The sequence below is a fragment of the Opisthocomus hoazin genome, chromosome 12, assembly GCF_030867145.1.
Source record: "Opisthocomus hoazin isolate bOpiHoa1 chromosome 12, bOpiHoa1.hap1, whole genome shotgun sequence".
NCBI lineage: Eukaryota > Metazoa > Chordata > Aves > Opisthocomiformes > Opisthocomidae > Opisthocomus > Opisthocomus hoazin.
The window spans coordinates 22,615,537-22,640,489 of NC_134425.1; the positions used below are offsets into that span (position 1 = coordinate 22,615,537).

A 24,953-nucleotide genomic window follows, 5' to 3' on the forward strand; every position below is an offset into this window, starting at 1 on the left:
ATTCCAGTTCCACCCAGACTCCAGCTGAGGTTGATGTTCTGGGAAGGAAGGCTTGATTACCATGACTGGATAGCAAAGTGGTGTTTTGTGGGAGCACAAATCACTGAGGTCCAGAGATCTCCGGGCTACAGAAGGGCTCATGAGGCTGAGGAAAGTGTCAGGATGCATTACATGGGACTTCACATAGCTGCAGGTAACACAGCTATGGTGATAGTCCAAGCAGTTTCTTCCACTGCAACTTTGATAAGATGGCAGGCTCCTCTTCCAGCCACGTGCAGGGGAGGGTGCTTTGTTGGCCCAACGAGTGTGAGGCCAGCCTGCTGCAGGGTGGTGGATTGCCTTGCGCCGTCCTGGTTTCCAGCACAGCGAGGTATCCCTGCCCTGCCTTGGAGGCTGGGGAGAGGTTGGAGGCGGAGGGTCCTGCAGGGAAGGAAGGGCAGCGCAGGACCTGGAATTGCCTTTGGGCTTCAGCGAGGTGGTGAGAGACGGGGCAGGTCCTTCGAAGGGTGGCTTTGGTGAAGCTTTGAAATTCCCATTTCAGGCAGCAGAGGAGTGCTGACAGCCCCAGGGAGAGTGAAATGGAAATGACGCTTAGAAGCTGGGGTGATTTAGGGCATCCTTGTGCGACTTTTCAGCCTTGGATAGATCTAGGAGTTCGTCTCAACCCACGGCTGATCAGGAAACTGCCTCAAACCGGAGCACTTTTTAAGGGCTTCTGAGCAAATAAAGTTCAACGTAATTAGGTCAGAAATGCCTCGAAGGCCAAAACTAGTTTTCCACTGTTCTCTATTTTTAATTACACAGCGTGTGACTTCTGTGCAGGCTCAGTGTGTTAAAAGACAAATCTCATTACCTTCTCTTGGCACTTCCCTGGACCATTCCTTTACCATCTCTTCCCACCTGCATGTCTCAGACTGGATCCTGAGCAATCCTCTTTCCCCTCAGAAGCAACCAGGTTTCCCCGCAGTTAACTTCAACCCCATTTTTTTCCAGTTACATTTGATCTGGTGCCAGTTTGTGTCCTGGACTCTGACCAGGACGTTTTATTCTTCCTTGCTTGCAATCTTAGGGATGGAGTCGTAGCTCCAAGGCCACAGTCCTGCTGTCAGAGAAGCTTTTGAGATTTTAGAGCAGAGAGGCCTTATTCACTTCTGGAGGACCCTGCACTGGGGTGGGACCCGGAAAGACCTGGCTGGTGAGAAGGTCTATCCAGGGGTTTGCTGTCTCTCCCTCCTGCAGGACTTTCTGGGATAGAGTGGTGGAATTACTGTCTGCTGAGGGTTGCTGCTCTCGGTGGCTGGAAGCCCTCCTCATGCACGGCGTTGTAGGTCCGCCATGGAGAAACATTTCCCGCCGCGCTCTACGGGGAGCTCACCAAAGCGAGTGTTTTTGGTGCTGGTGACAGCATTTGCCCGGGGCTCTGTCTGTGCGCAGTTACTGACGTCCATGGCTGTATTTCCTCTCTAATTGTATTTGGATTTAGCTGGGTGATGACAGCTCTGCTGTTTATACTACGTCGCCTTGCTTTGCTGCGTACGGAGCCTTCCACTCGCCCCCCCGAGCTGTCACCTGCTGTGGTTCTTCCTGGCCAGGGGCCTGGAGCGTGAAGAGGGGACAGCAATGTGCCAGCTAGGAAGCCAGAGCTCCCTTGTCATCTCTTGGTTGTGATCTTTGAGCGCTAGAATGATTTCTGCGACAGCTACCACAGAAGGGAGAGGTGAACTATGTCAAAGCTCTGCAGAGGACCCTGAAAAGGAGAATGGTGGTGCAAGGCTAGATTTCAGGGTTTGGATTCAGAACTGCTGGTCCTGACGTCTTTATTGGGTGATGCTGGGTGAAGTCTGTTCCTTTCTCAGGGCCTCTTTCCAGGCGTAGAAACACATTAATTGCACCGCGGTGGTGTGATGCCTGGAGTCGTTCTTTTGCTTTTCAAGGGCTGGGGGATGCTCTGGTGAAAGGCAGCACGGGGAACGGAGGGCAGGTATCGTTTGCTTATCCCTGCAGGTCCAAACAGGAAGGAGCGAGAGCGGTGCTGGGAATCCGCTGCTGAAACCCAGCTGCTCCCCGTCCTCAGGAAGCGCTGCAGTGGGTGCTCCTTGATCTTTGTGATCTGCCTGCCCACAGCAGCCCCATGGTGGGAAAGGCCGGCTGAGGTGGCTGGTGGCTTCTCCATCAGTGCTGGCAGTGGCTTAGAGCCACATCGCTCTCTCGAGGGCTGCCAGCTTTCAAAAACCCTCTGCTTAGCTTGTAAAGCATGGAGTAAATCTACCTGCCGTGCCAGCGAGCAGCAAGGGCTAACCTGATCCGCCTGGGAACCCCGTGGGTCGGGGTCAGCCCCTTGCTGGGCTGCTGCTGTTCCTCCCCGCGCGCCTCGCTGCCCCTGCACTCACACGACAGTCTCTGCAAAGATGTCGCTTCTTCAATTCTCCGCTTGGTCTGCCTCTCCCCGTGGCTGCAGGTGGTGTCGCAGGCTGCAGAGGCAGGAAGAGGACGAGACGGCTTGTTTTCTCAAGGAGCGCACGGTGGACCCCACTGTCCGAGAACGCCTTTGCCTTCTGTCCCGCGCCTTCCAGAACCAGAGAGCCAAGGTGCAAGGAGACTCCATGCTTTTCTCCGACGATGTCTTCACCATTGAGCCGGTGGTAAGCCATAGCTGACAGCCCCTCCTCCTCCTCCTGCTCGAACGAGGTCGCTTGGCAGACGCCCACATCGGCTGGCTTGATGCATAAAGAGAGAAAACAGGTTTCTGGTGAGGCTGGCAGAGCTTGTTGCAAAAAGCATTTCTGAACTGCGGGCTGCTGACAGGCAGCGAGAGCCTGCCTGAAGCTGAGCTCTGCTGCACGGGCTATGGATTAAGGGCTGGAAATTAAGGGCACTGCAGTGTACTGACGGTGTTCAGAGGTACCGATTATTATGTGTGAGGGCACACCTTACGTAGGCTGTTTGGGGATTAACAAAGGGTATGAGAGCTCTGTCAGTTCACATATTGACCTGACGAATGCAATGGTCCTCTGTGGAAAGGAGGCCAAGTTCAGCCCAAGTTTAATCACGGAAACACCAATTCCTTCAGATAACCTGGACTTACACCACGTCTGAATCTCCTTTCCAGTGTCATCCGTGAGCCCGGACACCAGGTTGGCAGGTTTAAATGGGCTTTTTGAATTCTGTTGCCCACAGGTACTGAAAACGTTTTGCTTTTTTTTTCTACACAAGCAAAACCCCACATCCTTCAATCAGCCAAAGCCCTGATTGTGAGTGCTTCTATGGTCTGAGATGAAGGATGCCTGCTGTCTGAGCAGTGCAAAATCCCTGCTCATCTTTGCAGCAAACCCTAGAATAAGCCCAACCTTTTTTTTTTTCTTGTTAAAATAGGTGAACCTGATTTTTTTCAAGGAGCGGGATCGTATTCTCTTGATTACTTCTATTGCCCATGTAAGGCTGAGCGCCACCAGCGTCAGCATAACTGCAGTTTCACAGCAGCGTAGCTACCAGCAGCATGATGTGACCAAGAGATTGTGTCAGAGCAGTGAGAACATTGTAGAGTGGGAGCTGAGCATCTTGCAGAGCGTCGGAGCTGGTTTTGGAGTGTCGCCCAGGGCTGCTGCTGCATTAGGGTCAGACTAGGTCTCCACAACTAGCTTAAGCCACTCTCGAGCTCCCGAAGTGCATTGGGGTGAGGTCCAGAAGTCTGGCTGCCCACGGTACGGAGTCCTGCCACTTCTCATCATGATGTACGGACATAAGGTGTCACCTGGCCTCAAGGCTGGAGTGGCAACCTCTCCTAAATGGCTGTGTTCATGCTGCAGAGTTTGCTCCGGGACGGAATATAAGTGGGCTGCTGCACGCGTGTCTCCCTTGCTGTCCGGGTCCAGCATTACCCACCAATCACCAGTTCCATTATTGATGGAGTAATCAGTGTCATGTTCAGTTTTGCTCATGTCTGTCATCTCCCCTTGACATATAGGTGGCTTTATATCAAAGGATAGTAAGGATTTACTCCTTTTATCAAATGTAGAATCTAAAAATCCACTGCCACTGACTTCCTGCTGGAAGGGCCCCCCCAAAGCTGGGACCATGCTGCCTCACCGACCTCCTGGGCAGATGTGGCTGCTCCCTCGCCGTCTGTCACCCGTGACGTCTGGGAGTGCCCCGTAGAACCCTTGTAAGGAGTGACTAGAGGAGGTCATTGCTGCTGGAGGTTAGGAAGCTGGTGGGGGGGTAGCAGCCTTGGGACCGCTTGCTGGGCAGGGCGGCTTTGCAGGCTTTGTGCAGAAGCGTTGCTGTGGCAGCGGACCGTTGGCTGACGGTATTTCCAGGTGATGCTGTGTGTAGAAGCTGCAGCAGGTCGCTTCAGTCTGCGCAGGGTTAGCTGGTTGATGAAAATAACAACAAAGATGAGGAGGCAGTGATTTTGGAATTACCACGTGACCATGAACCTTTGAGCAGCCGTCCAAGCCTGTGGGAAACAAGCTGTTCTGCAGCTCTGACTTTCCGAGCGCATCTCAAATGTGGTTTAATTCAGTTTTGCAAATCCACACGATACGTCAGCAGAAGCAGCTGTGATAGAAGCCCGGGTGGCTACCGAAGGACAAAGTCCTTGCTTTTTGCTGCATCCTCCCCACCACAGCTTAGCTGAAAGTCCCCATTGCAGACACGTGGGAGTTGACGCCTTGGAAATGGAAAGCAGAGGAAAGGGAGAACGGAGATTTGCTCCCGTTGCACTGACCTTGACAAGTCATCCCTGTCCTGTCGTTGCCTGGTAGCGACGCCTCAGTGTCGGGTGTTAACTCCGAGCCGGTGGAGGTGGTCCTCAAGGTGTTGAGGTTATGAAACTGCTGCCCTTGTTGATCCCGAGGCTGGGCCAGGAGGGAACAGCGTTGTTTGTTGCTGCAGACCTTCACCTCAGCTGGGGAACCGAGCTGGTCCCCATCCAAATGAGAGGTTACCGCAGAGCACTTCAGGTTTTGGCAGAAGGCACCATCTCCAGTGCGAGCTGTGGTCGGTCCCACAGCTCGCTGGGGGTTCAGGTGTTTATGGAAAGAGGCAGATGTGAGCTTTGGCACTGCCTTTCTCCTGAGCACCCTGAACTAGCAGGGTGCACTTAGCTGTCGCCTGGGTACTTCTGTTGCCAGCTCTGCATTTGTTGTTCTATTTGCTTTGAGCAGTGATTTCCTTTCTGCGGATCACCTTTGCAAAACAAAGCAGGCGGTTTGGCCAATAGCTGGTGGTGCCCAGCTTTTCAAGACCGGCTTTTCCTTATTCAGGCTGGTGGAGATCAAGCAGATTCTTGTTATCTAGGGGCTGAGGGAGGAGCAATAGGATCTGCATGTATTTAAGTTTGGGCTCTTGCGTAGAGGTCACTTCTGTAGCTGTGTGTCGGGGTGTGCCATCCCCTCTGGTCTGACGCTGGCTCGATGCTGTAGCAAAGCCAGCGTACAGCTGCTGGAGTTTGTGCTGTGTCGTCATGCATCCACCATCTGTGTTTTATGCAACCTGTCTGAGGCTGACGTTAGGCCAGAAGCGTTGCAAGATCACGTTCGCAGCACTGCAGAAGTTTATTTCTGTCCTGGTGAGCATCCATGGTAGTTTTCTATGCCCTGACTGAACTCCCACCCTGTAGAGAACGTGCTAGCCCAGGCAGACGGCTGGCCCCTGCAATGTCCCGAGGCTCGTACGCACGTAGCAGTGGCCTTACGGGGTGTACTTTCATATCAGGAGCTCAAGAGACTGGAGTCCATTAACTGCCGGCGCGGGTTTCTGTGGGAGCGAGGATGGGAATGCAAGGCTCCGGTAAGGATGCTGCGTGAGGATTGTTTGAGAGCTGTGCTGATGCATAGGAAAGGAGGAGTTTTATTGCTGGTCCGTAGGCTGGTTTCCTCCGGTGCCTTGGAGGAGCCTCATCTGCCTGTGCCTTGGGAGCCAGCAGCACCTCGGGTGTGTGGAGATCTGTCCCGTGTCAGGCTCTTGCATCACTGACCGGCTTCCCGGGGCACAGCAAGGCGTCCTCATGGCCAGGGGGTTGGTGTGCTGCACGCTCATCTCTTTAGGTGATAAAAGCAGCAATGGCATCAGCCCAGAGCTCAAGGCTCCCTCCCGCCCTGGTGAATGTGCGGTGTACAGAGAGATCCCAGCAGCACTGCGGCAGTCGCTGTGGTCTCGGCGGAGTTGAGCCAGTCATCCCCCCAGAACTCGGCCGCTCTGAGTGACGCCTGCAGGGACTCGTTTCCTCTCCCTCGCTGCTGGGAGATGTACGCTTGTGGAGTTCTCCCGGGTTCTTGCTGAAGCTGTATTTTTTTCTTGGTGCGGTGGAAGTTCACCATTTTGATGTTCAGTTTGGGTTACCTTGGGCCAGGATGGAGTTCTAGAATCAGATAAATGCCCTGCTGGTACCGACCCAGCTCCGGTTCCCCTTCTGACAGCAATGCTGATGCAGGAATGGGAGGAGGCCAGGACAACTGGGGCTTTGTGTGTCACGAGGAATGTCTCCTATCCCAGGTGGAGACCAGCAGGCAGCCTGAGCAGCCTGCAAAGCCCAGAGATTGCTCTCTTGCCTTCTATGCCTGCTTGTCCCGAAGGAGAGGGAGCCTTGGACAGTGAGTCCCAGCTGGGGTGGCCAGCGCTCTGACAGGGCCTTGCCTTCATGTGCGAGCTGGTTTCCAGATGTATTCTGCAAAGATGAAGGCAGGCACGGTTTTGTCCCCAGGAGCTGATGTGAGATGTCCTGCTGGGCACAAGCCCTGGCTCCCGGTGGGAGGCAGGGGATCGCTGCTGGCTCTGCCAGCATCCCGCTGCCTGGTGCCTTTCAGATGTTCAGGGACTGCTGGGGGCAGGGGTTTCATGGAGATAGAGAAGACCCTGCAGAAGCAGCAGACGGTTGCAAACACACCGGTAGCGTGGCCCAGACTGAAATCCCTGAGCAAGAGCGTGACGAGGAAAAGAGCTTGTTGGCTGAGAGGGGTGTGGAGCTGTAAGCAAATCCCATCTTTCCTTGTCTGAGCCTGTGTTCAGGGAAACGGATGCATCCGACTCTCCGTGCTGTTGGGGGATCATCCGTCAGCGGAAGAGCCTGCGTGCTGGCTGGCTGCTGACGGCGCGGGGCAGGAGCAGCCATCGGCGGGAAGGAGCCTGTTGTGCACTGATCCCTGGGGTGGAGGGCTCATTCTGCCGGGCGCTGGGTGACCCAGCTCACCGAGCACGTTATATCCCTGCGTACATTGATAGGTGAAGGGTAGGAGAGGCAGCACCGTCGTAACTAAGGATGGAAAAATCCCTTTGATTTCCTGAATCTCTTTTGATCCCGAGTAAAAGCATTCCCGTAGCCACAGTGATACAGGGATGTGAGGGAGGGTCTGCAGGAGAGAGCTACCTCCCCTTAGGCTGGTTGGTACCTCTGAAGAAATGCCCCTTGGTTCGCTGGAGTGCGAGCCAGTTGGGTTGCTTCATTATAGCCCTAATTTAACAAAATGCCTCTGCCAGGTGCCGGTGAAGGTAAGGGACTTGGAAAGCTTCTTTGCAGCTGCTTCCAAACTCTTCTAAATGTTGTTGCTAAGTGTTGCTTGCTCCTTGCTTTTCACTGATGCTCTAAGAAAGGCTACACGACTGTGGTTGAAAAGAAGAAATCTTTGTGTTTGAAGATAAGTGGTTTGCTGTCTGTGTCTGTTTTAGGAGGGAGATGTCTGGCCCAATTCTTCAGTTGAAATTAATGTGATCTTCACACCCCAAGAGGCCAGAGTCTATGAACAAACGGTCTACTGCGACATCTCAGGTACAGCCCCTTTCTCCTGCTCCCCGCAGCGCAGGCGAGGCACAAAGCGACTCAGCCCGCTGGGTTCTTGGGTCATTCCTCGGGAGGGTCGGTGGTCAGCAGGGCAGTGCTGGCACATGCCCACTGTCCCTGCGGTGTCCAGGGGGTCTCCAGGCCAGGGCTCGGTGTGTGGGGCTCTGGATTGCTGATCCCAGAACAATCAAAGCAGTGACAGGATCATTTTTCAAGCCGTGGGTTTCCCAGCGCTCTCTCTGCTGTGAGGTGTCTTTAAAGGCCAAAGAGCTACACAGCAGAAGAGCTTTAGTGAACGAGCGCTGAGCCCCTGTAGACCATTGACCTCCAAGATGAGTCTTTATTACGTGGGTGTATCATCAGAGTCCTGAGGCAGCAGGAGCTCAGCTCCAGATGTGCTCGCGGACCCTGGACCACCTCTTGCTGCCCAGACGCTGCCAGAGCTTGGGTGGCTGGGCTCTGCGCAAGGACCATCTTGGCCAGCACCCGCAGCTCTCCCTGCACGGTGGGAGTTGTCACCTTGTGGCTCCGAGTCCGTGGTGCCTCTGGGTAGCATTGTACAGGGCTTGCTGCACTCAGCAGGGCGAACACCCGCCCTGGGAATCGGAGGCCGAGCAGGCTGCTAGACAAGCTTTCTGCTCGTCCTGTCCTACGGAAGCGCTGTCAGGTCTCTTTCTGGGAGCAGCTCTCCTTGACCCACCCGAGTTACACCATCTTTGCCCTTACCGAGGCGATGGCTTTGCTGTGCTGGCACGGGGCAGGGGATGCTTGCAGCAAGCTGTGTGGTTTGGGTTACCTTGTCCTTGGTCTGCGTCTCTGCCTGGTGCTGCTGGAGGTGTTTTTCCAGAGCAGGAGATGGCTGTCAGGCTTCCATCCAGGGAACAGGATGGTTTCGCTCCATCTAAGAGGAAAAGGTGTGAGGCTTGTGGTCCTCCAGCAGCCGGGCTCCCATTCTGGAGGGTGCTGCAATCACCAGCCCAGCTGCTTTCTTGCTTTCCTTACTGCTCCAAGCTGACGGATGCAGATGGCGTGAACCAGCTTTGTATTTATACAGTAATTGCGCAGGGTTTACTCAGCAAATGCCACCTACAGTAATTACCCAGGGCTTGTGTTAACAAACTGTCTTCCTGTCTGTATGGACGGCGTATTTTCATCTCCAGTTCTGTTTCGTGAGCTTTGTGCCTTCACTGAACGGGTTTCAAAGCTCATCGCAGCGCATGGGAAGAAATTCAGAGATGGCGTTGTAAACTCGGCATCACTTTTTCAGGGTGCAAACTGATTGCTAAAATAGAAAGCAGCCCGGGGGGTTGGTTAAAAATTAGAAGCTGGCCGAAGGATGTATCTCCTGAGGGAAGAGAAGGGTCCTGTATCTTCTCCTGGAGCATCTCGAGCTGGTCCCTGCCAGCCTGGAGTCGGGGATTAGCACTGAGGCGGCCTGGAAAATCCAGGATAACAGTGGGAATGACCATACTGAAATGGAAATCTCCCCCCAGGCCGTGAGACCAGGCTGCCCCTGCGCATCAAAGCGGAAGGCATCGGGCCTCGGCTCCGCTTCGGCTTTGAGCAGCTGGACATCGGGACGGTGTCTGTGGGACTGGCCCACAGCTACGAGGTGAGCAGCAGGGGCTGGGGGGGGGATCATCCCGATGGCTCCAGGGGCAGCAGGCAGCCCCGGGGACCTGCGGGACGTCTGGGGACGTCTGGCAACGCGGGCAGCTGGGAGCAGGGAATATTTGAGGTAATAGTGAAATCTAGGGGAGGGTGTGCGACAGAATCTGGATACTTTTGGGGTCTGAAAGCTGCTGATGTTGCTGCTGAAGCCCTAAACCCTGACTTTTGGCAACCTCCTTTTGAGAGGAGCTGGGAGGTTACATAAAAAATAATTACAAAAAATAGTAACAAAAAGCCCTGCTTGACAGAATCCCAGAATCCCAGCATGGTAGGGGTTGGCCATCCAGCCCCCCGGCCCGGAGCAGTCCCTAGCAAAGAAGCTGGGAGCGCTTCCGCTTGCCGACCAGTCTCTCGCCACGCTTCAGAGCTGGTGCATCCCCGGCTCTATAAGAGCAAAGCATTTCTGGAAATGAAGCGAAGGAATTCTCTGCGTATTTGCCTCTCCACAATGGTGTCGAGTTTTCTGCAAAAAAAATAAGATAGAGCAGCTGGAAGAGGTAGACAATGAGGCGATACGTCGTGCCAGACACTTTCAAAAGCTCGGCTGTGGCAGGGAAGGACACGTGAAGGTGTTTTCTTACTGAAATTTTGCATTTTGAATGCTGATACTTTATCGATTCCATCTATATCAATTGATGATTTTGATTACTTCAGAAAATGCAGATAAGCAGATGATGGTGGTAGTGCTGTCCTAAGCAGCTAGACGGGAGGTAAACCTCAGCGCAGCGTAGGATCCCGAAGTGCAGTTTGTAACCAAAGTGCAGAACAGAGGAGAGGGGAGAGGAGTTTTCAAGTTACTGTCGTGCAGTTTGAATACGTGAGTATTCTCAGCAGCGGCTACAAAACTAAAGAAGAAGGGACGCCTCTCTGCTGCCGTCTCAGGTTTCCTGACAGGTTTTGCAGGGCCAAAAATAAAGGCAAAGCAGCCCAAAGCAGATAGGTAATTCCGTGGAAATGGCAGGATTTCACCCTGCAGCAACGAGAAACTTCAGAGCTTTGCCTGGAGTAGGTCTGCGGGCGGCTGACAGCGTGCTGGGGCTCACGGGCAGGCGCGGGCATTGCTCGGCCGACGTAAGAGCTGAGCGTCCACAGATGCTGCGGGACTGTGTCGCCTGTCCAAGGCAGTCGATGGCTCGAGTGTTCGGCAAAGTACAGCTTGGTTCAAAGTTTACATTTTAGAGTAATAACGGTAAAATCTTAGGTGGTGGCTGTGAATAGTTATGAAAGATAAATTCTTTAGAATAGGTAGAGCCCCTGTGCACCATACTCACCCTTTCCTGACATTTCTGGGTGAGCAAAGATGAAGAAACTATCAGATTAAAGAGAAAAATAGAATAAACCTGCAGTATATACCATAGCAGAGCTGGGGAGTGCTTCTGAAGCTGGTTGTAGTGCTGGCCTGAGGTGTCTTCTACTGCGCGCAATGAACTTGTTGGCTGCAATGGAAGCTGACGGTGTTCTGCCCTCGGCAGGATCGGGCTCCCGCGGAGCAGAAGCGGTAGTTGAGGATTCACTGGTAATGCTGCAGCCTCCCAGCTTTGCTCTTGGGGATGGGTGTGAATCCACCCGGTGATGCTGAGCAGGTCCTCTGCACTGCAAGTCCAAGGGGACTGCTTTGTGTCAGTGGAGTAAACCCAGAGTGACTCTGTTTACGCGAAGTTATCGCTGCTTTGCGTGACAAAACCCAAAGGCAGAACTTGCCCTGTTGTATTTTCTTTGGCTTCTGCCAAGCAGCAGCACACAGCATCTTCTGCCTTTTGCAGATGTTCATAGTTTAATTAGAAAACAAATGAGTCTTCTGTAAGCAAGGGAGATTCCTGACGCGTTTCCATTTTGCTTTCTTGCTGCTGCAGGCGATCCTGTTTAACAAAGGAGCCATCGATGCTCGCTTCAGCTTGGTCCCTCCAGCGACAGCTCTGGGCTCCTGCTTCGCGTTCCTCCCCCAGGAGGGCAGCGTTGTGCCAGACGGGCTCCACGTCATCCGGATCTCCTTCAGTTCCACCACCCTGGGGCCGTTCACAGAAGAATTCCGGTTCAGTGTGGATGGATCCCCTGAGCCGGCGACCTTGACCATCAGGTGAGGAGGGTTATAGGAGCTGGGTGGACACATCTGTGTTCATCTCCCACCAGCCTCGTCTGGTGGTGGAGTGGAGAAAAAAGGTGTTGTCTGAGGTCTTAGCGTGAGGATGCTAGGATCAGAGAGGAGACTGAGAGCCAGGGCTTTTGAACCTTGACTCCAGTTTGAACCCTGCGATTGCAGCAGCAAATGAAGAAGTTTGAAGAATTGTGTGCGAGGGGGTATGACCAGTTTGGGGCTCCCCTGGGTTAATGCAACAAAATCCTGCACGCATAACGATCGCGTGGATCAAGATCCTCTGAGAGACATGTTCATGTACTCCAGGGAAACATCAATTCCAGCTCAGAAATACCAAAGCAGGGAACCTGCAGCTGGGAAAGGGAGTACAATGGGTCTGCTTTTGTGTGGAGGCCTCCACATCATCACGTTACAGATGGGGAAACTGAGGCACAGAGCCAGCACTTGTTCAGGGTCCTTCATCGGGTTGGCAGCAACGTGGGGGGCAGACCCTTGGCCCAGTGCCCGCCATGGTGCCCTCAGACACATCAGCACCTACCAGCTGCAGACCGCTTTGCTTTGGCTATCTGCATGGACACCGTGCTGAGCACGAGGGTGATAGGTTGGTTTGAAACCCGCCATGGTTCTGAGACCAGCTTTTGTCCACCGGAGCGGTGAGGAAAAGCTGAACGCTTTGCGCTTCTCTTTACCCAAGCCAATGCCTCCTCTGCCTGTCTCTGTCCTCACAGGGGCTGTGTCATCGGACCCACCTGCCACTTCAATGTGCCTGCCCTCCACTTTGGCGACGTCTCCTTTGGTGAGTGTGCCCCGGGCTTGGACCGCGAGGCAAGAGGTCTGTGTCTTGCCCAACACGGAGCAATTGCGTTCCTCTGTAGCAGCCTTTGAGGTGTTCAAACCAGGGCTGCTGGCTGCTTAGCCACTATTGGGCCATCAGAAGATCAAATAGGACCAAAGGAATAGAAAGTCAGTATTTTGTGGTGTCCGTCGTTCTCTTCAGCCCCAACCTCCCAAACCTTGGCAGCAGAATGACTGAAGGTCCTTGTCCCAGCAGGGCCCGGGGGTGGGACTGCAGGAGAAAGGGGTTTAAGCCACCTACTAGCCTGTAGCTTCTCTGGGGAAATGTTCCTCTTGATAGGCAAGGACACCATTTAACCGCTTGACCTTTAGCGTGAGGTGTTAATTAGCGCTGTGAGGGCACCTCGCTATCATGTACCAGGCAGTATGTCCGAGCAGTAGCTCTGCATCGGGCACTGATGTCCTCAGAGACGTGGGCTCCTGCTCCTTCCCCGGCGAAAGCCCAGCCCTGCTGCCAGAGCCGGTGGTGAGCATCCAGAGCGTCTCCCTCGAGATGCAGAATCTGGTTCTCCATCTGTCTCACCAAAGGCTTTTTACAGGGATAATCTAAAGTTTAAATGTGAAATCAGTGGTGGATTGATTGAAGGGCCATCATCATTCTACGCCCGGGATGCCTCTGTGTTCTCCTGCTGTTGGTGGACTTTGCAAGAGAACTCCTTGCCTTCCCTGAGCCGCTTCCTCCCCTCCCTCCGTCACCGCTCTGCCGCTGCTTCATTTCCTTGTGAATAAATAAAACAACGCGGGACGCGCTGGGCAGAAGTAGGGTTATGTGATGGGAGATTCATCGCGCTGAAGCCGATTTCATCAATCAGGCCCTTTCAGCTGAAGGCAGCTGTTGTGTTTTTGCTGCTGGGAGCCGTGCTGCTGACTGCTGCCTGTGTCTGGAGACTGCAGTCTTCTCTGGGATCGGGAAGTCGGTGTTTGTGCGTTTCTGTGCCCCTGCTGCCTCCCTGCCGGGGCCGTTGCTGGAGGTGGGCAGTGCTCGCTGTCGATGGGCACGGATGAGCTCTCTGCTGTGCCCACAGCTGGTTTTCCTCCCCGTCTGTGTGCGGATACCAGTCAGTAGGCAGCCCACGGGAGATGTGTCCTTCCCGCAGAGCTGGCCAGCCGAGCCAGATGTCCGCTCCAGCGCAGGCTGTGGGCTGGTGTCCTGTCTCTGGAGAACATCCCCACCCGGTTGTGTGGCTGGGGCGTCACGGAAAGCGAGTGTTAAAGCTCCAGCGCTGCAAGCCTTTGCGGGCAGTACTCAAAGCCAGCGTGCAGCACGGGTGTGATGGCCCTGTTTGTGTTGGGTGAGGCGAGGCACGGCTCCTGCGAAGTTCTCAGCAAGCATCAGGCTTGCCTGCGGTGAAGCGGGCTGCAAATTGTCACGTGCTCAGTCTGGTGGCACCGAAACAGGAGATGCCGTAAGGATCCTGCCTAGAGGAACTGCATCGCAGTGCTCTGCATCGTGCTGGAATTCCTAATTTCATCCAGCCTTGCTGCTACTGTAGCTGCTCCTTGCTGACAATACGCTGCTTTCATATATTGAAAACAGTGAGAGTGTTCACGGGGTGAACGGGGAATTTTATGGGTTGAATTTTCAGAACAAATGGTCTGTCAGGGTGCGTGCTCGTAAGTCAGAAAGAATTGTTGCTGGTTTTGGGGCAGGGGAGAGGGCTCCTCAGGCAGAGAGAGAGAAACTTGTGGTGTTCAGCATGGCTGAGAGTGGGCGTTGCCAAGGAAGCAATCTCTGTGATCAGCAGCAAAGGGAGCTGAATTGACGATGAATTCCTTGCTTAGCTTCTCAATTAGCGGTAATTCAGATTGAAAAGAGCTAAACTCCAAGCACGGTTTATCAGAACGGGATATTCACCCTGGGAATCTTGGGATAATCGGTGCGTAAATCCACGTTTGTGTCGTTGTCCTAGGCTTTCCTCGCACCTTGTCCTGTCGCCTCATGAACACCTCCCTGGTGCCCATGACTGTCAACCTGCGCATTCCTGGGGATGGCCAGGGCGAGCCCAGCGTTACCAGTTTCGATCAGGTGTCGGACAACACTCGCCCGTCCTGGAGAAAGGGACTTCAAGGTCACGTCATGCCAACCGAGTTCACCGTCACGCCCTGCAAAGGGACCGTCCGTTCCCTGGGAAGCCTGGATATCCAGGTAGGGGAAGAGTCCGGCCCTAGGGACTGCAGCAGGTGGAGCTGAAGCTTCGCCGAGGTACGGGAGGGCTTTAGCATCGCTAGCTTTGGGCGTAACGCCAGTAAGATACGTGCACTGGTGTTAGGCTCTTGTCGGCTGGGTTACTCTGGGGCTTTTCTGAAGGAGCACTGTTTTGTTTCCAAAATCATGAGCTGAAGGTCTTGTCCAGAAGCCATTCATGTGTTTTTGAGAGCTGCTTAGAGTGGTTTCTTTGATTTGAAGTGGTCAGAGGAAGGATAAGGACAGAAGGTGGCTGTTAAAAAGAGAGATGTCATTGTATAAAGCAGTTTGCTTTTCTTCACGGCCTTATTTCTCCTCTCCTGTTGAGCAGGAGGAGCTGTGTTCACTGCGGGGATCTCCAGTGGGGCTGAAGAAGCTCTGGCAGCCATGAGCTGCGCAGCAGCTGCTCAGCCATGTTTTGCCTCAGCTTCCTGTTGTAAAGCTGAACTTATTCTGTAGAAGTCGACGGATTCCCTCTGGGTTTATGCTATTGTAGTCAAGAATAAAAATTACCCCCTTGATTTTAATAGAGTAGTGAGTACAGCGTTAGTCTGAGCCTTCATTTAGCTTACGTAGGCCCCGCTAACCGCCAGGCGTATTTAACGAAGCAGATATTGTCAGAAGACTTTTGTTACTCCCAGAGACTGCGCTCTTTACGCGGCCCAGCGGAAGAACTGGAGCAAAATGCTCTCTTTCCTTGCTGTGGAAGGAGAACCGGAGGACAGCACGCGTGGACGATGGGTTTTGGGAGCGCTGAGGTGTTTGATGCTCTTCTCTTCCCCCAGGTCACCCTGTGTTCCAACACGGTGAAGAGTTACGAGCTGGCGCTGGTGGTGGACTTGGAGGGTGTTGGCAAGGAGGTGTTGGCCCTGCTCCTCACAGCCAGGTATCAGCGCTTTCCATGCAGCTCGCCCTCTCTCCTCGTGCATCCAGCACCAGCACGCTGCCTTGCAACACGCTTGGCTGGCTCTGGCTCCAAATGAGAAGCGTTAATGAGCTGGTTCTGCCCAGCCAGAGATGAGAAGAGCAGTGCTTTGAGAGCAGCCCATGTTGAGAAGCACCTGTGCTCAAGGGACAGGCATGGCCCTGAGCCTTTTTGTAAAGGGAACAGTAATTATATGCATTATTGGCCTGTTTTTTGGTGCTTGAGGTGTAAGAGATTTCCAAAGGGCCATCTCTCCTTCTTTTCCTGCAAGTGGTGGACTTGGTCTAGGGGAAGATGTCCCTGCTCATGGCAGGGGGGCTGGAACCAGGTGACCTTTAAGGTCACTTCCAACCCAGACCATTCTGTGATTCTGTGATTTGTGCTGTGTTGCAGCCAAAATGGAAAATTGGTTTGGGACACAGCAAGCAGCCTGCTGAGAGCTGGTGTCTGGTTCAGTGAACAAAGGAATAAAAAGAAGCTAAAGGCGATTTACTGCTGTGGGGGTGTTAAATGTCTGTGGGACAGTGACCAATGTGTGGTATCTCTAATTCCCTGTCGGTCATCTCTCCGCCTAGATGCCTAGTTCCTCCGCTGCGAGTCCTCAACCCTGTTGTGACGTTTGGGCGGTGCTTTCTGAAGTTCCCGTGTCGGCAGATGCTGACCCTTGTGAACGACAGCGATCTTCCAGGCTGCTACGGGCTTCTTCCGCAGGTTTGGCATCACATCCTCTCCTGCCGTCAGATGTTATCGAGGGTTTTGGATAAGGCTGTGCTGGTTTGTATTCAGGCAGGTTCCTCTTCTCACCTGGAGGTTTGCTGAGAAGAGGAACCTGCCTGAATATGAAGTTTAGGGAGCAGTTTATCCTGTGGTCTTTGGGGTGCTTTCACGCAGCAGAATTCATGGGGTCGTGGAAAGCTGCTGGAAGGAGGCTGCCAGCACAGGAGTGGGTGTCTGTGGATGCAGCGGCTTTTGGACCCTGTGAGGATGCTAAGCCCATACAAGTCTTGCACCTTGTTTTGTGCCTTTCTGCTTTCTCCTAGGGATTTTAAAAAATGTATAAATTGCTGTTGTGGTAGATGTCAAGGAGTTTAAAAGTTTCCTCAGAGGTGACTCTGAAGCTGGATTTGATTCTGTCCCTCGCAGGAGCAGACGGAGGGTGCTGCCGTGCGGTACTCCAGCCCCGAGCCGTGTGGGATCATCGAGCCTCGCAGCTCGGTGCAGGTCCCGGTGACACTGGAAGCCCAGGTGACGGGAGAGCAGGACACCATCGTTCATGTCGTGGTGCTGGGGAGCGAAGGGTCCCCACTGGTGAGTCCTCAGGGGAGTGGGCCTTTGTGCGACTCTGCTTGGTGGGCTGTGGACAGACAGGGTTGCGAACTCCAGGGATCCTTCCTGGGAAAAGGAGCTTGTAATAGCTGAGCCATGTGGACAAGGAGGGGAGGGATTGATGGCATGAGCAACAGCTGACATCTGGAAGAGGAAGGGTGGTATCTGCTTAGGCAGGTGATAATGGAAGAGTCTGACACAGTGCTTAATTAGGGATGTGTGAGATGGGATAACGCGCCCAGTCTGCAGCGCAGCACCATCCCTGGGTCTGGTACTCTGCTGTGTTATTTGCTGAGCAGCAGCTGCTGCTTGGTTGGGACTTTTGTTCTGGAGCACACAGGGACATCCCTCAATGCCGCTAAAGCAAGCGCTGTGTGAGAAACCGTGCTGAAAGCCAGACCCATGGCGTCTGCGAAATGCCCATCGCATCTCTTTGCCAAAAGCCCCAGCCAGAGAGACGCGAGTCTCTGCGCTGCTTGCATCTGGAGCACAGGGACTTTATTTCTGCCAAGCTTGGAAATGGATGAGGCAAAGCTTTCCTGGGCTAAAACCTCCTAAAAGGGGTTGTTTGCGTTCAGGCATGCACAACAGCAGCACTAACAGCAGAATGTGGGCAGGAGCACATTGTACATAGTGTCCTGGCTTCAGCTAGCTGAAATCTAGAACAAATTTAGTTAGGTAAACTTGAGTTTAAAACGATAATGACTTTTGAAGCAGCTGTTGTGAAGTGTGTGATCCTCTCTCTGAGCATGGCAGAGGATGCCCGAGGGTTGCTGGGAACCTGAAGCTTTCTGTTATGGAAAGGAAGGCCGGCATTTTGAAAGTGGTCGAAAGGGGTTTAAACTTTCAATAGAAGGAATGGAAACGGTGCTTCAGCTCCTTATTTCTGAGCTAGCAGCCTTGGTACGTGATTTTTGGCTCACTCTTGCACGGCATCCTGTCAAGAGACGAGCATTTGTGGCTGCCACTCCTTGTGCCTGGGTTGGACCGGTGATTGTGACAGCTGTCAATGCCGCTTCCTTCAGCCGGGCATCAGGAAAGGTTTGACATCGTGGGGGCTGCTTTCTTTTGTGGTTCAGTCATACTCCTTGCCCCGCAGTGAATCGTCCAGCAGCCTGTCAGCGTTGGGAGTTGTGTGCGTTCAGATCCTGCTGAAGGGTTGGGGTGTTTAGAAGTGGTGAAATCCAGCCAGGCTGGATAAATTCTCGTTGTTCGCAGTGATGCGAGAAGGTGGTTGAGCAAAGGGGTCCGCGTTCCCCCTCCAATAGTCCGTGCAGTTCTGCAAGGACGGGACTTTTGGGTCTCAAGACTGTCAAAAGAAAAAAATACCGCTGGGGTGGTGTAACTGATAATTAACGCCTGTTATTCGTAAAGTACCAGGGATAGACATAAGCCCAAATCAGAGGCAACTAACGTACGTGATGTCGGCTCTGAAGAGCCGGCTTTGCCGCCGACTGGTGCTGCGTTTCTCAGGCGCAGCTCCGGGGATGCGCAGGGAGTTCCTCTCCAGGCGTGGCTGTGCAGCAGCAGAAGTCGGGGCGGGTGGTCTGGGGCAAGACGGAGCAGGAACAGGAGCGGGAGCAGGCGCGGGGGGAGGAAGGAGAGCTCACGGTGGGGAGGAGGGGTGAAAAGGCAAGGGTGGGAGGCTGGGTTTCTTTATCCCCTGAAAACGGGAGCTTGTGGCTGGCGGATGGGATCGCTGGAGATCCCACGCTTGCTCCAGGCCTTCCGTTTCGGTCTTACAACACTGAAAACTTGGAACAGCTCTAATTATCCCCCAGTCTAGGATTACCCTTAGAGCTGTCTAATCTTTTTAAACTGTCCTTGTTTTTTCTTTTTTGATCTTTCCTGCCTGCTTCCTGGAGCAGAAAATCCACTTAGTGAGCATTGGAGAAGGACCAGTTGTCTACGTCCATCCGAGTAAGATAAATTTCGGCAGCATCCAAGTTCTACAAGATGCTTCCCAAACTCTCCACCTCTCCAATCAGACTGTTACCCCTGCTTCCTTCCGGGCAGAGATGGTAAGTGTCTGTGGGGCTGTTTTCCAACAAAAATGACTGGTCCTTAGCGGCCTGTGGCTTGATTTGTATACGCAGCATTTCCATTTTTCTGTCTGAGAGAGAAAGCAGAATATTCCATCACGGCGCAGCAAAAGGAGCCTGGCCCTGGGGGCAGTTTTAAGTGGGGGACCCTCAGTAAAACAGGGAATGTGCATAGATGTTTGAGCAGAAGTGAGTCTGGATCAGTTTGACAAGTTCTCCCTTCATTTTGTGGAAGGTATTTAGCTCCGAGTTTCACACCTCCTGGGGGCCAAACTGCCTGGCTTCCTCTGGCCTTGAGCCTTCATGCAAACCCGGCTGCCGTTGTCGGGAAGCCTGGGGAGATAGAGTAGCTTCCCTTGGCGCGCTCCAAAGGAGAGACTGGAGGGGGAATCATAGAATCATAGAAAGTTTTGGGTTGGAAGGGTCCCCTAGAGGTCATCTAGTCCAAACCCCCGACAGCGAGCAGGGACACCACTAACTAGATCAGGTTGCTCAGAGCCCTGTCCAACCTGGTCTTGAATGTTTCCAGGCATGGGGCCTCCACTGCCTCTCTGGGCAACCTGTTCCAGTGTTTCACAACCCTCATTGTAAAGAATTTCTTCCTTATATCCAGCCTAAACCTACCCTGTTTTAGTTTAAAACCATTACCCCTCGTCCTGTCACTGATGTCTCTACTAAAAAGATTGACCCCATCTTTCCTATAGGCTCTCTTTAAGTACTGAAAGGCTGCAATCAGGTCTCCCCGCAGCCTTCTCTTCTCCAGGCTGAACAAGCCCAGCTCTTTCGGCCTGTCCTCATAGTAGAGGTGCTCCAGCCCTCGGATCATTTTTGTAGCCCTCCTTTGGACCCGCTCCAACAGTTGCATGTCCTTCTTGTGCTGAGGGCTCCAGAGCTGAACGCAGTACTCCAGGTGAGGTCTCACCAGAGCAGAGTAGAGGGGCGGAATCACCTCTCTCGACCTGCTGGCTACGCTAATGGCCTTCTGCTGAGGAAGAGCAGCCCTTGGGTTGGGCGAAACTGGGTTAATGAAGTGAGTTTGTTCAAGGAGGGTAAAATACGGGTTGTATGAGCTCTGGCATAGTTGCTGCTTCCAGATGCCCTAGCTTAGATTTCGGGGAACTAAGCCTTTATGCTTTTTACCGTCACGTCTTTCGTCCTGCCTTTTCCTGCACCCCACAGGAGACCAGGTCCCCTGGCTCCCATCTGAAGTTTGTGTTTGGCTTCTCTTACAGGCTGGCAAACGCTCGCGCTGGAGGATTGAACCCAGCAGAGGCGTGATCCCCCCCGAGAGCGAGGTGTCTGTGACTGTCATAGCCAACTTGGATGACACCGAGAAATTCAAGGACGAGGTGACCGTGTTCATCGAGAACAGCCATTCCTACGTGGTCCCCGTCCGGGCTGTTGGCATCGGCACCACGATTGTTATTGACAGACCCTTTGCTCCGGAGCTCAACCTGGGAACCCGCTTCAGGTAGGGTATTTCTCAGCTGCCCCTTCTCCTCGCTGAACCCGCGGGAGGAGTTTTGCCGCAGTCCTTCAGGCTAGTTCTGCTTCAGTGCTCAGGGTCCTGGCTCTGTTTCACTGAAGCCACAGGGATTGCTTTAAAAAACATTTTATGGCCGTCTGAAAGTCGTTAGATACCCTCAAAAGCCACCAAAAGGGAAATCAGTTGCTACATTGTCACTGAAATATCTTTTGCTATAATGCCTTGATTTCCTCCCTTTATCAAATCAAGATTTGGAGGAAAACAGCAGGTCCCAGAAGCCCCCGGCTGGACAATGCGACATTACAAGTATAAACCGATTTCCCTTTGCAATAATGCTGCTTCCTTTTCCATTCACTATGGAGCATCATCTCCCAGCAGTGGAAAACCTCGGCGGTAACTTGTTAGCAGCAACTCGACTAAAGGAATGGTACTGTTTGATTTCCCCTCTGCCTGGGAGGAGCAGCAGAATTGGTCTTTGCCCTGTGTCATCCATCCCTCAGTTGGCTCGTCTTCCCCAGCTCCCCTGCCGAGCTGCTCTTGATGAGATGTGGTCGCTCTTTCCTCGTTTCTCCTGCCTGCTTTTGTCGCCGTCTCCTCTCTCAAGGCCGCAACAGCTTCTCGAGGCACGGGCGAGTGAGGGTGGCTGCGGGACCAGCTCTGAAAGGGAGAGGAGGAGAAGCCCACTGAGGTTGGGCGGGAGAAATGGAGGGTGTTAATGGGAAGAGCTTAGCTCGAAGGAGGGGATTCACTGATCCTAAGGTGTGTGTCTGAAACCAGCCACATCCTTACAACCGGGAGAACAAGAAGCCTTTAAAGGGCTGTTTGCCTTGTGTTGGAGACCTCTTGGGACAAGAATAGTCTGCTCGAGGTACCTGTTCCTTTTGCTGGCTGCAAAGAGGGTCCACAACGCTCTGATACCTAAATTTTGGGGTAGAAAGAGCAGATGAATCCTACCTTACGCCTTTAGGATAGGTTTGGGGGGTTTAATCTGCCCCCCCAAGCCATCCACCTAGGCAGGGACGCTGGAGTGAGGTTGATGCTTGTCCAGCATGTCCTGTGCTCTGTGCAGCCACAAACTGGCTGCCCAACGCAGGGGCCAACGTCAGCATGGTTGGTGTCACGGTCCTCGGCCCGCCTTGGCGTGCGGGCCGGCGGGGGCCCGGGTAACGTCTCAGAGGAGTTGGGCTTTCTCAGGGACACAAATTCTGCCTCTGCCCAAAGCTCCTCCACGCTTTTCTCTGTTGCTGTCCACAACATCAACCGTTTCAGACTGAACTCTGTGCACATCATTTTTTAGCAGTCGGTTTCAAAGACTGGTTTGTTCTACGCTGCCACTTCTGTGTTTGTGTTTAGCTGCTTATGGCAGACCCGTGTTTTGTGAGCCACATCTTCTGTGCTCTTCAGAAAGACAAGAACTGTTCCAGGAACAATTCATTTCCTGGCCATGCTCGGATTTATAGAGGGTAAAATAATTGCTCCAGAGTAGCCTGCAGTGAGTGTTTCTTTACATGAAGGAGTCAATTTCCCTTGAATATTCATTTGGTTTTCTGTCTGGCTGTGGTTATTCATCTCTATCGCTCCCTTCCATCAGTGGCTAGACCTGGTCTTGCTGCCGTGTTCGTATCGGGGAAGCTTCTGTTGAGCCCACGTTCTGGCAGTGCGTCTGCCTCGCTGGCACAGAACCCAGCGGCCCTGTTCAGGCAAAGGGCGATGCGTTGGGGCGATGAGAGTTGGCAGCTCCCCGAGGGCTGGGTGCCAAGGGCAGTAATGTGGGTGCCAGGGCAGGGGCCGAACCGGCGAGGCAGGTGGTGCCCAGATGGCCAGCTGAGTCTGTGTGCCCCGCAGCTCCCGCATGGCATCTTCAGAGGGAGCCAGCTGAGGCAGCAGCTCCCAAGGAGGGGTGAAATGGCAGGGAACCTGTTCCTCCATCCCCTGGCAGCCAGGACAGGCCAGCTGGACATCCGATGCAGCGAGGCCTGCAGGAAGCGCCTTGGGAAAACTCTCCGAGCTTTGAGCAGCAAAGGCTGGCGATGCTCTGTCCACGGCGACGGAGATGATGTTCCTCATGAAACTTCTCTTTGCTGTGTGTAAAACAGACCAGCTGCTGGATGGTGATAACCTTAGTGGCAACCAAGGTCTGGCTTCTGCTGAAGCTTTGAGCTAAGTCAGCCCTTTTGGAGGTGGCTTTGTTGCTGAGCGTGCAGTCGGACGCCGCCTTCGGGGTGTTGAAGCTGGGTGACCACTGGGAAGTAACAGCTCCCATGACACTTTCCATCTCTGCTTCTCTTCTAGCCTGGATCCCTGCTGTTACCGCTTCAGGATAACGAACAAAGGACGACGCACCCATCTGCTCTATTGGACAACGGAAGGTTTTGCCCCGTTTCGCCAGCGTGATCGTCTCCCTGCCATCAGTAACAGCAAGGGCAAAGATTCCTGCCAGAGCCCCAAACCCGCCTGCCCCGTGTTTCAGCTTCGGCCGCCGAGGATGGAGCTGATGCCGGGCAAGATGATGGAGATGGTGCTGGAAGGCTCCTCCAGCACTCCCCAGGTGAGATCCCCCACGAGGGCTGAGCCTTTCCCGTCTGATCACCTCCAGCGGGACTTCTTCCGCAGCCCCTTGACATTTGCCTGACAAAATGAGCCAGTGCTTTCAAGACACTGTTTGAACGCCACAAGTTACCATGGCAGCACCAGTTGCTCTCCTTGCTGTCCACCATCAGTTGCTGAGGCTTTTTCATGTTGCCATAGCTACCATAAACCCAACTTGCTGCTACCAAAATAGGGGCTGAAGGAAATATTGCTACTTCAGGGGCAAAGAGCAGTTTACGAGGTGTCATGTGCTCAGGCAGAAAGGAAGGGCAGAGAACATAAGTTCCCCTCTACTCTGCCCCAGTGAGGCCCCATCTGCAGTGCTGCATGCAGTTCTGGGCTCCCCAGTACAAGAAAGGTGAGGAGCTACTGGAGAGAGTCCAGCGGAGGGCTACGAGGATGAGGAGGGGACTGGAGCATCTCTCCTACGAGGAAAGGCTGAGGGAGCTGGGCTTGTTCAGCCTGGAGAAGAGAAGGCTGAGAGGGGACCTTATCAATGCCCATAAATATCTGCAGGGTGGGTGTCAGGTGTTTCTTTGAAAACGGGCTCTCGGAGGGCACAGTACCTCCTAGGATGAGTGACCCCCTCTTTACCTGAGGGCAGGCTTTTGCCCAGGGATCCTTTCCACTAAGCTTCCAAGGACAGTTGTGCTGGCATTGATCACCCGTTTCCCCTGGTATAGTTGGGTTTTTTTAATCAGTTCCTACAGCTTTCTGTAAACATTATGCTTAGCAATGGGGCACATCGAAACATGAATTGTTTGGGGCAGTAATTCTTATAACTGTAGACAGCAGATGACTCACGAGTGCCTTTTTGTGGGTGACGGGGTGTAGCGGTACGGACATTTGAGTGCACGATAAGCAGGGTGCAGCGCGATCAGGAAAGGGGGCTGTTGGGGAGACCAGTGACCACAGCTTGATGGCAGTAATAGCTGCTGGTGGTTGATGGCCAAGATCCCACGGCACAGCTTTGGCCCAGGTTATCAAAATCCTTTGCGTCCGCGGTCGGGCGGCTGGCAAACGCAGCGTGTTTTCTGGACGCCCTGCTAGCACGTGCTGGGTGCCGAGAGATTCTTGCATGCAGGTGGTGACGGAGCGGCTGCTGTGCCACGCCATGGTGGGGAGCGAGGCGAGGAAGAGACAGATAATGCAAGTGGATGTCACCTGCGAGTTCATCGATCCCCTGCTGCAAATGTCCTCCAGAGAAATCACCTTCCGGGTGGAGAAGGTAAGTCTCTGGAGTGCATCCTGGCATGGAAATGGCCTCAAGCTGCATCAGGGGAGGTTTAGATTGGAGATGAGGAAAAATTTCTTTACTGAAGGAGTTGTGAAGCCTTGGAACAGGCTGCCCGGGGCAGTGGGGGAGTCCCCATCCCTGGAGGGGTTCAAAAAACGTGTGACTGTGGCACTTTGGGACATGGTTTAGCAGGCGTGGTGGGGTTGGGGTGACGGTTGGGCTTGATGATCTTAGAGGTCTTTTCCAGTCTTAATGATTCTATGATTTAATAGTGTGGCTGAGGATTGGAAGCCCACGGAGTGTGCTGTCGTTTGTAAATGTGAAAAGCATCTGATGTATTTAGAGAAAAAGCTTCTAGAAGGGTAGAAACTGATAAAAATGGTAAATAGAGGTGTATGCACTTTTGGGGTTGAATAACTGAAAATGCATCAGAAGGGGAAGGAGGTCCATGGCTACTTCAGGTGGCTTTTTAAAATCCTTGTCTCCTGTTTCTGTAGCAACCCAGTGATGTCCTGACTCTTCAATACAAGCCTCTCTCTTTAAAAAACATCTGCTCGCTGCCAGTCAGCGTTGTCCTGGCTTTGGAGCAACCCTTCGTAATCTGTGATGCAGCCCAGCAGCCCCTCTCTGCAGATGTTCAGGTGAGCAGCTGGGGACCTTCCTCCTGGTGGGGTTTGAAGGAGGAGGAGTGTGGTGGTACACTTGTGTTGGGAGATCCTCCAGCAGAGAAGTTTATTCTTTCGAGTTAGCAGTAGACTGGCCTGA

At 53.4% G+C, this 24,953-nt stretch overlaps 1 protein-coding gene across 6 annotated transcripts in view; it reads left to right on the top strand.

Moving 5' to 3' along the window:
- Positions 1-24,953, top strand: part of LOC142362822 (hydrocephalus-inducing protein homolog) — an 84,318-nt gene that overhangs the window by 20,724 nt on the left and 38,641 nt on the right. For 5 of the 6 annotated variants that reach the window (XM_075433480.1, XM_075433482.1, XM_075433481.1 and 2 more), the window contains 14 exons: positions 2,459-2,642; positions 7,666-7,765; positions 9,271-9,389; positions 11,302-11,525; positions 12,272-12,339; positions 14,309-14,544; positions 15,369-15,469; positions 16,084-16,219; positions 16,652-16,816; positions 18,703-18,855; positions 20,109-20,347; positions 22,655-22,910; positions 24,036-24,179; positions 24,686-24,829. In XM_075433480.1, the coding sequence (XP_075289595.1) occupies positions 2,459-2,642; positions 7,666-7,765; positions 9,271-9,389; positions 11,302-11,525; positions 12,272-12,339; positions 14,309-14,544; positions 15,369-15,469; positions 16,084-16,219; positions 16,652-16,816; positions 18,703-18,855; positions 20,109-20,347; positions 22,655-22,910; positions 24,036-24,179; positions 24,686-24,829 (2,269 nt within the window). Of the gene's footprint in view, positions 1-2,458; positions 2,643-7,665; positions 7,766-9,270; positions 9,390-11,301; positions 11,526-12,271; positions 12,340-14,308; positions 14,545-15,368; positions 15,470-16,083; positions 16,220-16,651; positions 16,817-18,702; positions 18,856-20,108; positions 20,352-22,654; positions 22,911-24,035; positions 24,180-24,685; positions 24,830-24,953 lie in introns of those variants that run through there. The other variant, XM_075433485.1, reaches the window with a different exon arrangement.